General features: G+C 19.3%; 1 protein-coding gene across 1 annotated transcript; it reads right to left on the bottom strand.

The window, feature by feature from the left end:
- Positions 1–321: 321 nt before the first annotated feature.
- Positions 322–9,387, bottom strand: BO95DRAFT_469427 (uncharacterized protein; the record flags this gene model as incomplete). Its single annotated transcript, XM_025589443.1, has 2 exons — positions 322–586; positions 9,371–9,387. 2 exons carry the CDS (start codon positions 9,385–9,387, stop codon positions 322–324), a joined length of 282 nt encoding a protein of 93 aa, XP_025436304.1.
- Between the last annotated feature and the right edge of the window lie 3,610 nt (positions 9,388–12,997).

A 12,997-nucleotide genomic window follows, 5' to 3' on the forward strand; every position in this document is an offset into this window, starting at 1 on the left:
ATTCATTTTACGGTGGATGGCAGGGAGATCGAAGAGAGGTGAACAGCTCCTGGAGAGTCATATAGTTGCAGATCTAAATGCAGACTGTATGTCGGCATACATACCTCGGGGGCAATTTTTTGCGGCTTGTCTATGACTACAACTATTATATCCGACTTTAAAGCTAAAACAGCACACGAGTACTCCTAGTTTATGGAAAGCCTCCTGAGCGTATCCTGCTCTGAACCCTCCCAAGCTCCATTAATGCCGTCCGGATCAGCCCCTGCGTATTCTCCCGAGAGAACTCCCGCTGTGCGCCTGCAATCCATCTTCCCAGCGCCGTCATCGGGGCAGATCGAAATAGCGTGAATCCTCTGGACTATCCCCGGACCCTCGTTGAACGGTCGCTATGGGAGAGATGTCGGGTTTCTGAAGTAGGACCGCAAGGACTTGGACTTCCGGTCGCTCCAAGAGCTCAGAGCCGAATTTTCCAAAAACGGTCTCCATTGCTGATGGTGGAGCTTGGTAGGTGTTGATGAGTGTGGTATTGTTTTGGTTGATGAAACAAGGTAGAATGTCTAGTCGATGACGGTAAGCACTACCTGGACTAAACCAAGGCAGTCAGCCAATCCCTCATTGTTTGATTGGTTGTCGTATCAATCCCAGAGTAATCACAACCCTGAGGTACCGTATTAATCCTGCACCGCCAGCCCAGCCTCAATCAGTCGACCTCGTTGGGCCAGAAAAATCCCAGTTTGGCCCTCGTATAGTTGGGACCCCAATTGGCAGCACGCCATAGAAGGCCCCCGTCTCTGTACCCACCGTTTGCTGGGCTCATCTCGCGTCAACCCAGTCACTCATTTCATCTTCCTGTTTCCCTTTCCTAGAACCCACCTTTCACCTTCTGAAAATGCTAACGATGGTCATGACAATCCTACCTTGATTGTATCATGAGTGCTGATCCTTTGGGCAGCGCCTTTGAAAAATGCGAGGAATGCAGTCTCCCACAGCGAGATCGTTCCGCATAAAACCCGGCACTGTCGGTGGATGGCACTGCAACCTAGAGAAACCAGAATATATATTTAGTAAGATATAAAATACTATATTAAAAAGTTTATTTTGGAAATTTACTGCTTTTATTCTAGATATCTTTTAAAAGTATTAACCGGCCGCTATATTAGTCTAGCATTAATATTAGTTTTAAATTATCTGTTATATTTTAAAAATTTATAATCTCAGCTGACAAAAGTTAAATTTTAAAAATATAGTTTTATCTGAATTTAAAAAGAGTATAGTATTAATGAATATAAACAGAATATTTTAGTAGATTATCTAAATTATTATCTAAATATTGCATTGCGTCTAGTTTATAACAATTATATTAGATTTATTATTGTTATGGGACTAAGGCCCTAGTATAGAGCTCAGCCTGAAGCACCAGTTAGTGCCTAAGGCTAGAGTGGGTTAACCTGACTGTTATACCTTAACCTTAACCTGACCATAACCTGGTGGTTAGATTAAGATATAAAAAGATTTTAACTATATAGTTATAGTTAGATTAAAATATAATTATTATTTTAACTATTTATATCTACTACTTAGAAAGATTAAATATAATAAATAAATTAATAACTATAGATTAATTAGTAATATATGTATTTTTTTATATAAATAATATATAAAGTATAATATACTTTTAATTATAATATAATAATATTATCTAGATTTAGCTTATTTACTTAATTTATTTAATTTATTTAATCTATTTAATCTATTTAATCTATTTAATCTATTTAATCTATTTAATCTATTTAATCTATTTAATCTATTTAATCTATTTAATCTATTTAATCTATTTAATCTATTTAATCTATTTAATCTATTTAATCTATTTAATTTATTTAATTTATTTGATCTGCTCGATCTCTTCTTTTATAATTTTAAGAAATATATTATACTTTAAAAAAACATTTATAAAATCTAGTATAAAAAATATAAAATCTAATATTAGATAAACTAATAAGATTATATTACTTTTTATATTATTTAGAATAATAATTATAATAGTAAAGAAATTAAGAAGACCGGGTTTTTATTTTTATTTAAGTATATATAATATTTTAAAACTTAAATAAAACTAGTTTTCTTATTTTTAATAATAATCTATTTTCTAGATTATTTTCAAGATCATTTATATTTTTATTTTTATTAATATAGAAGATAATAATTATTTTATTCTTTCTTTACTTCTTAGATATAAAGATAATTGAATCTGGATTAAGATTAGAGTAGATTAACCTGACTGTTATACCTTAATCTTAATCTAACAGAGTGGCTAACGGCCAGGTCAGGTCAGGTTAATTAGAAATTTTATATCTGACCACCAGATTATAGCCATATTAAGAAAATTTTTATACCGCGGTATAGCTAAAAAAGAAATAATTAATTATTTGAACTATTTTTAATATTAAAACCTATTTATTATATCTATTTAGGCTCTAATATAGTTAAAATATATTTAGATTAAGTAGTTATTAACTTAACTATTTTAACTATTATCTAAAAGTATATAAAAATAAGCTTTTTAATTCAGAAAGAAATAACTAAAAGAAGTATTTATATTTTTTTTATTTCTATTTTAAAAATTTAATTCAAGAATTCTAATAATATTAACAAAATTTAGCTTTTTATAAAATTATAGTTCTTTGTTAGGAACTACTTGACGCAGTAGACATGCTGGTTAGGTAAGGCAAGCAAGATAGTCAAAAGCAGTCTTCTATTAATTTTAAGACTAATTCTTAAGAAATCTTCTTCTTTAAAAGATCTCAGAATAATATATTATATAAAAAAAAAGATAAATAATATAATAATATAAGTATTTAGATTAAAATTTTAATAAATCTATATCGACCCCGAAGCAGCTGCTATAATAGTAGATATAAACTATTATAGTAATAGATATTATATAATAATTATACTTTTTTGTTAAGCTGGATTATTTAATATAATAATATAGCCGCAAATAGCTTTATTATTTATTTTAATTAGATATTTCTACTAGTAATATTTTTTAAATAATAGAGTTCGGCGCTGTAATAGTAAAAGAATTATTTAATAGACTATATATTCTATAGATAAAAGATTCTAAAATAGTAAATAAAGCACGCGTTTTATTAATAATCTGATTAGAATCCAATATAAAATATATATATAAATAAAGAAAATTAATATATTTTTATTTATTTTTATATTTTAATTCTCTACCGAATCTTTTTTTTTATATTTTTTTTTTCTTGTTGTTTTTGTTCTTGTTTTTATTATTTATTTTATATTTTATTTATTAATTTATTTTTTTAAAATTCTTATTTCTGCTGTTTTTTAATATAATATTAATAACTACTTGCTGTTATTTAGCCGATATGCCTATTATATCCAAAATCTTTTTCTGTTTATATTACTTAAAAACTAGTATTAAGAATTTTAATATTATTAACGCAGAAAATTTTGTATCTGACTATATTTTTAATACTATAATATTTATAGTATATAAATAGTATTTTAATAGAAATCAGATTTATTATTAAATATATTTTAACAGCTTTTTAATAGATTTTTTAGGCTAATAAGAACTAGACTTTAGTTAATATACTAGAAAATATTTTTAAGTTTTTATAAATTCTGGACTGGAGCCAGAAGTTTTTTATTAATTATACTATTTTTAACTAGAATTTAGATTAGAATCTAATATTCTGTATTTAGATTAGTTATTTAATTCTAGCTCTGGCTACTGGCTTTAAAATAGTTAAGCTAATCTACTACTGTAAATATAAATTAACTAATATTAGTAAGTCTAAGATTACTATATATTTTTTTATCGACTTTTTATTAATTTATAAACTAATTTATTAGTTTAATCTAATTTTTTATTACTTTTTTATTATAGACTGTTATTTTATTGCGGATAATCTAATTATACTTCGCCTGATATTTAGAAATAACAGGTTTTTTTTATAAATTAGAATTAAACAGATATTTTTTAAGAGGATTTACCGTGAGATATATACTATATATAGTAATAAAATCTTATTTTAGAATTTTTATATTTAGAAAATAAAGTAGTTTTAATTTTTTACTGCTTATCTTCTGTAAAAATAGTACTAATTAGCCGGATTAGTCTAATAGTTTTTTGATAAGAATCTGGTTTATTTATAAAGATTTTTATTTTGATTATATATTTTAGTATTAATTTTTAAATATATTTAATATAGTAATTTAATATAGATTCGGTTGTTTTTTTTATATTTAAAAATAAAATATTTTTTGTTGTTTTAATTTTTTTTTATTTTTTATAGCTTTAAATAGCTTGCTGGATATTATCTATAGATTCTTCCGGGATTTATTTATTATATTTATTTGGCCAGTCCGTCTATTTAACTAGAAAATATTATTTATTATTAAAAGTCTGCTTATTTTTAATATTTTTGATCTTAAACTTCTTTTTTTTTTAAAATCTAGAAAATAGAATTAGTCTTATAAATTTGTACTAGATTTCTATTATTTTAATAATAATATATAAAAAATATTATAGATTCGACTAAAGCAGTCAGACAGAAAAATTTAATATATTTATTTTTTAATAGCTGCTAGAATCTTTAGAAGTTTAATATATTAAAAAGCTAGCTTTTAAAATAAAATCTTAATTTTTAAATTTTTAGTAGACAGCTTTACGAGATCTTTTTTTTTAAAAATTATTAGCTGGTATTTTTTATTATAATATTTTTTTATTGTTTTATTAGCTTTTCGCTAGTAATTTTATAGGTTTTTTTATAATATAGCTAGCTTATTAATTTAATTTTTAGCTGTAGAAATCTTTTTTTAGAAAATACTAATCTTAGTACGAAGATAAAAGTCAGATAAATAGTCTAAAAAAATCTTAAAAAAAAATAACTAGTAGTTAAATTTAAAGTATTATTATAAGTAAATTAAGTAAAAAATAGTAGAATAGACTAGTTCAGATAATTTTTATTAATAAAATATTAAAGATATTATTTAAGAGTCTAATTTATTTTTTTAGTTTAATTATCGGTCTGGGGTCGAAATACTATTAATAAATAAAGTTTAATCTAAGTATAATAAGCAACTCGGAACTAAAATTTACTAGTAAAAAAAAAACCTCTATCTAAGATTATATTCTAAGATAGTCCAAACTAGAGTTTAATTTTTTTATAAAAGAATTTAGCAAGTTCTAGAGTAGTTATAGTATATAAAATAGATAGAAATTAATACTATTTTATAAATCTATTTATAATAACAAGAATTAAATCTAAAATATTATTTTTTATTATAATAGAAAATAAACCTGTAATAAAGTCTATAAATAGTTCAACAAAAAATTAACTAAAAATTAATAATAATTTAAGCTCGCTGTATAGTTTATATCTAGTAAATATAACTTTTTAATATATAAGGCATTTTCTAATATAAATAATTATATCTTTATAAAGATTTATCTAATAGAATTTTCTTTTAAAAAAAGTTTTTATTTTTAATTATTTAAAATAGCCTGCTAGCCAATTATTATAATAAAGACTTAATAAATATTGCCGAAGATTTTGTTTTATAAAAATATACAAGCAGTATTTATATATAATAAGATTATTTTTATTAATTTTTTAATATTTAGACCTAGAATTATTTTCTAAAACAGTAAGTTTTTGATAATATATCTTTATATTTTTATTTTAGATTTTTTTAATTAGAAAATATAATTTCTTATTAATCTTAGAATAGAATAAATCTTTATTTTTATATACTCGGAATACTGCCGATATACTAATATATTTATTATAAAATAAGCTTATTTCAACAGTTTTAGAATATAATAAATTTTTATATTTATATACTCGGAATACTACTAATATATTAATATATAGATTATAAAATATTTTTATTCCGACAGTTTAGCCAACTGCTTTTATACCAGTTTAATTATATTTAGATTCTAATAAACTTAATATATACTAGCGGGTATAGAATTTAGGATTTTTTTATAAAAATATTTTATTATACTTTAGCTAGAATTTTTTTAAGACTAGCTATAATCTTATAAGAGATTTATTAGCTATTTAATATTATATTAACTTTAGAATCTTTATATTAAATAAAATTTTTAAGTTTTTTTTTATTCTCGACGGCAGATCGGCAGGATTATATCTATTAAACTAATATTAAATAATAAAATTATAACTATTAAAATATATATATTATTAAGCCTGACGGCTATTTAGCTTCGGCTATTTTATAAAAATCTAAAGATTTTAATAGTTTAAAAAAACTTTAATAGTATATAATAATTCTTTAAAATATTAATACTAATATTTAAATAAATAAATAATAGTAAAAAGCTTTTGGTCTGGGATTAAATAGTAAGTTTTAATACTATTAAATTTTTTCGACTAGAATATAATAAAATAGTATATTTTATAGTTATCCGGCTGGGATAGTATTTCTGTTATATTTTATTAAAAAATATCTATTTCTATCCGGATCTTCTATTAAGAGTTAAAATATCTTAATAAAAATATAATTTTAAAATTATAAAGAAGCTGTTAAAATATTATTATTTTTTTATTAGTTAATACTATTCTTTCAGACTTCTTCCTATTCTGGGTGCCTTTTAAAAGAAAAATTAGTAGTAATATAATTAAAAAATAATTCTTAATAAAATATTAATAAAAATTATAGAATTTTAAGAATATTTAGATCTTACAGTATATAGTTGGTATTAGCTATATAAAAATATTAGATACCCGTCGGGAATCCATTAATATATTATATAAAAATATAATATATTTTAGAAATTTAATATAATTTTAATAAAAAGTATACTTTAATAGCTTAATATAAAGATCTGCTTTTCGTAAGTATTCTAATACTTAATATAAATAAAGAATATAAAAAGAGCAGTTCTTTAAAAAAATAAGAATATTATCTAAATAAATAATATAAAAAACGTCTAATATATTATAAAAAGTTAAATAGATATAGTTTTAAAATATAGCCGGAGGTTTAGTTAATCCAAAGAGTATAACTAAATATTTAAAATACTTATAGTAGGTTTAAAAAACTGTTTTTTATTTATTTTTCTATTTAATATAAATTTAATAATATATATTCTGAATATCTAGCTTAAAGAAATATTTAGCTTCTGTAATTCTGTCTAGAATTTTTAAAATTAAAAATAAAGAATAGTAATTCTTAACTAAAATCTTATTAAGTTTTCTGTAATTTATATATAATCAGAGGCCTCTATTCTTTTTTAGTATAAAAAAAATAGAGGTTTTTGTAAGACTTTTAAAAAATTAAATTTATTTTAATTAAATATTTTTATTAATATAATAACAGAGGGATTAGAGCTCAACTTAAAATAAAAAATAAATAGATTTATATAATAAAATTTTATTATCTTTTAAATTAATAGTATAATCCGAGGGTCTATAAAAAAAAAGTTATTAAAAATAATTAGAAAAAAATATATCTATAAAATTTTAGAGCTTAAAAAATAATATAATTTTATTAAATCTAATTTATAAATAATTTGAGAAGGCTTTATTTTCTAGTAATTAGATATTCTCTGAAAGTTTAATAACAGTATAAATATAAATAAGATTTTAGTAAGTTTTTATAAACTTATAAAAAAATAAAATCTTTAATATTTAGATTTTATACTATTACTGTCGATTTTATATAGATAGATAAATATATAGATTTTTTAAAATAATTATTAAAAGTAGAATAGGACTTTCGGAAAGATTTGGATTATAATTAATAGCTATATAATATCTTATAAATAATTATATAGTTTCTCTTAAATTAATAGCGGTAATAAGAATTTTTTATATATTATAAATATCTATAATAAAATAATTAATTACAGCAACTAGTAAGACTGTAAAACAGGCTGTATTTAGATAAAATTACTAAATAAATTAATAGTTAATAAGATTAATTTTAGTATATAAATCCAAGTCTATATAGGTTTTAAGTATATTTCTAAAATAAATAAATATATTAAAGTAAATAATAGTCTTTATTTTAGACTAATTTATTAAAAATATAAAGGCTTCTTTAACTATTATTTTTTTTTATTAGTTCTGGTTCGGTTTTATTTTTATTTCTATAAAAGTATCGGTTGGCTAAATAATATTTATTATTATATTTATAACAGCGAAGAATTTCTTTTCTTTAATTTCTTTTATTTTAAAGGGATTTAGACGGAAAAAACTTATTATTAGGCTATAAAAATCCGGATTTTTTAAAAATCTTATTTAAATAGTATTCTTAGTTTTTTAGATCTTGTTTTCTCTTTTGATTTAATATATTCTAATAATAAATAGTAATAAATATTATTTCTTCTTAGAAGTCCGGTAGTTTTAATATATATTTATAAATATATTAACTGAGTTTCGGTACCAGCTTTAAAAAAAAGATTAATATATATTTATTATCTTATTTAGATTCGAAGTAATATTTTAAAATATTTAGATAAAAATAAAATTTTTTTAAATTCTAATTAGTTTATTAGTAGGCCTGTTTAAGCTGTTTTATAATATTAAACTATAAAATAGCTGTATTTTAAATAAGAGAAAAAATTCATTAGATAAAATAATCTTATAATTTTTTAGTATTTTAGTAGTCTTCCGAGGATTTTTTATTAATATATTAGTACTATTTCTATTAATAAATAGAATTTAAATAGCTAACTGCAGCTAGAACTTTTTAATTCTTTATTTAATACTTTCGAAGAGTTTTTTTAAAAGTATATAATAAATTATAAATCTACTTCGTTCTTTATTATAAACTTAACCGAAGAAAGAAAATAGAGATTTTTTTAAATTTAATTTTTTTTTTTTTATTTAAAAGATAAGGTCGAGCTAGTATAATATTATTATAATTCTATTAAAAATTTAATATCTTTATATTCTATTTATAATACTTAAATCTATTCTTTTAATTATTTTAATTATTTTAATTAGTAAATAGTGGCTTGTACTTCTTAAATATCTATTTAGATTAGATAATATAATTTAAAAATAGACGAAGTGTCTTAAAATAATTCTAATAAAGATTTATTAGATAATATATTACTTTTTCTTAGATAACCAAAAGTAAAAAAAATTAGAAATTATTAGAAACTACTTAATATAGTAGATATACTGATTAAATAAAACAAGTAAGATAGTTAAAAGTAGTTTTTTATTAATTTTAAAACTAATTCTTAAGAAATCTTTTTTTTTAAAAGATCTTAGAACAATATATTATACAAAAAAAAGAGACAAATAATATAATAATATAAACATCCGGATTAAAATCCCGATAAATCTATATCGACCCCGAAGCGGCTGCCATAGTGGTAGATATAGGCTGCTGTAGCGGTAGGTATTGTATAACATTCTTATAGTAAGAAATATATATAAAAATATATAATTATAGCTTAGTTTAAACTGTATATCTTAATTATAGTATATAATATTAAAAAAACTATATATTTACTAATAATTAAATTATTAAAAATAAATATATTATTTTTATTTTATTATTCTTCTTCTTACTTTAGCTTAGATAGTTTATTATACTTTTATTTTTATCTAAAAGAGCTGAATTATTTATATAATAAATTAAATTTAAAAAGAGATCTATATAATATTATCTATATAATCTTTCTCGGCAACTATATTTTTTTATAACTATTAATCAATACTAGATATTATAAAAGCAGTCTATTATTTTTACTTTTTTAATCTAGTTAATTTTTTTTATTTTTTTTATCCAGTTGATTTTTTTAATCTGTTTAACTTTTACAACTTTAAATATTCTAAAGACCTGCTATTGATTATACTAATCTTACTTTATTTATTTAGTTTAATCGATTTTTTTATATAATAATAATATATATTCTAAAGTCTTTCTGTATTTTTCTTTTTTTTTTCTTTTCTTATACTTAAAATTCTTATATTTTAGTATTAAATAGATTAGTTTTTAATTATTTAAACAGCTCTTACAAATACTATATCTTTTATGAAAAATTTTATATAAATTTTTTTCAGATTTTTTTTTATAAATATTAGAATAATCTAACTAATCTAATTAATCTAATTAACTAAAATAAATAAGATGCGGCAAAGATTTTAGCTGTATTTAAAATATAATAAATTATATTTATATAAAAATATATCTTAAAATAAAATAAACCACTTTTATAGAATTTTTTATTTTTTTTTATATTTATTATTTATAGAGTAGTCTTAGAATTATAAGTTAATTATAATTATCTAGTTTATTTTCAGAAAATACTATCGAGTTTTTTTTTATTTTTTAAATATTTATAAACTATGATAATATTTAAACTAAAATAAACTTTTTAAGTTAAATTTTTTTTGAAATCTTCAGATTACGCGTATTATAAAGAATCAAAAGATTATTTTATATCTAACTTATAAAAAAATATTGTATTTTTTAGAATTAGTAGTAAAAAATAATCTTTTTTGAAGCCTGTATATAAGTTTAAAAACTATTATTTTATTTTAGTCGGAAGAAGATATTAATAATATAAAATAGCTTTTAAAAAATATATTATTTTTAAATAGAATTTTTTATATTTATTATATTATCTGTCTTTATATTCTATAATATCCGGAAATTAAAATTTTAGAAACTAGTTTTATAAGCTATTATCTTCGCAAGAATTATAAAAAAAAATACTATTAATAATATCTAAATAAATAATTACTTAAATACTAAATAAAAAGCTATTACAGATATTTATTTATTTTTTTAATATATATTTTTTTAAATTATTATTTTTTTTAGGTTTCTATAGTCTATAATAAATAGAATTTTTAGAATTAAATTTTATACTTTATAATTATTTATTACTTACTATTCTGGACTGTTGAATATATTTAATTTAAACAGATAATTAATCTTATAGCTTTATTTTTCTATTAAAAATTAAGTTTTTTTAATTAAGTACAGATTAAAGAATATTCTTTAGAATTATTAAAAAATATAAATATATAGCTGTTATTAAAGTTTTTAGATATTAGACAGATATTAATTATAATAAACTACTAGACTAATTCTAATTATGAAATATTTTTTACTTTAACTAGATATTTTTTAATAAAAGATATAAATTATTATAAAGTTCTACTAGACTTCCGACTGGTATCTAGATTTTATACTAGTAAGAATCTGGCTATAATTATTTTATTAATTTTATATAAATATAATCTGTTTAATATTTAGTATAATCTTATCTAAACTTCGGACTTAATTTAGCTAAAGTATTTAGCTTTATAATAATATATTTAATTCTGATTTTATAATAATTATTTAAAGCTAGTATTATATATTCTATCTTACTTATATAATTTAGTTTATAGTTAATATTTTTTTACAAAAACTTTAGATTAAGATTTTAAATACTACTATTAAATATATATAAAAGAATTATAATAAAAGTTTTAAAGCCTCTTCTAATATTTTAAGAATTTTCAAAAAGATATATTCTAGGAGTTATTTATAAAAAACAAATATAAAAAGCTTCTACTATAAAAAAAGATTATTTAAATTAGTTTTTTATCAATAAGTTTTAAAGATTTTCTTTTAATATTAGCTAATAATACTAATTTTTAATTATAAATTTAGAAGATTATATAATTTGTAAATATAAGTTTTTAATATTATAAAAAGTTCCAGTTTATTTAATAGTTTAAATTAGATTTAGTTTATTTTTTTTTAACTCTAAAACTTACTAAAACTTAATTTATCTTATAATCTACTAGATATTTAATTTTTATTAAGTAATTAACAGTTTTATTTAATACTATAATCATAATAATATTAATTATTTTTATTTTATTATAATTAAATAAAAATAAATAAAGTATCTTTTTAAGCTTTTATATCTCTTTTTTTTATATTATATTTATCTAAGAATAGTAGGCCTACTATTTATAAGATTTATAAAATTTATAATAATTTTTTAATTATTTAGATTACTTAATTAACCGACTAGTAAGAAAGCAGATATTTTAAAAAAAAGATTTTTAAAAACTTATAAAATATATATTAAAAGCTTTAAAAATATTATTATTATATTTATCAGATAGAAGGCTATATCTATATAATTATAATTATTTTAAACCCGATATTAAAGCTTAAAAAGTTTAAGAAGAATATCTGGCTGGATAATAATATTAATTAATATTTTAAATACCAAACTATTTGTTTTATTTTTATTATAGTTAGAATCTAACTATTAATATATTATTAACTATTTTCGGATTATTATCAGATCTAGATAAAGCTTTTTATAATATTTTTAAATATCAGAAACTCTTACCGGCAGCCGAGATATTTAAAAAATTTAGAATATATTTAAATATTTATAATATATAGCTTATTAAAATATTTTTAATTAAACTAATATTATTCTAAATATTATAAAATATACTAATATTTTTATTTACTAAAAATCCTACTATAATCAGTTTTCTATTTTTTATTAGATAATTAGAGATTTTTTTTAGTTATTATTAATAGTATTAGTATTAAATATCTATTTAATGGTTTTTAAGATATCTGTTATTATTATTAGAACTATTTTTATTTTAATATAATTAAAGTAGTAATATTTTAGATACATACTAATTATTTTATTATTAGTAAGAAGTATTAGAATATTTTTTATAATTTTAATCTAGATTTAGTTATCTTTACATCTAAGAAGCAAGAAAAAAATAAAATAATTACTATTTTTTATATTAATAAAGAATAAGAATATAGATAATCTTAAAAATAATTCAGAAAATAAATTATTATTAGAAACAGAAAAACTAGCTTTATCTAAGTTTTTAAATATTATATATATTTAAATAGAAATAGAAACCCGGTTTTTTTAATTTTTTTATTATTATAATTATTATTTTAGACAGTATAAAAAATAATATATTTT

This window comes from Aspergillus brunneoviolaceus, assembly GCF_003184695.1.
Source record: "Aspergillus brunneoviolaceus CBS 621.78 unplaced genomic scaffold BO95scaffold_124, whole genome shotgun sequence".
In the NCBI taxonomy this organism is placed as follows: Eukaryota; Fungi; Ascomycota; class Eurotiomycetes; order Eurotiales; family Aspergillaceae; genus Aspergillus; species Aspergillus brunneoviolaceus.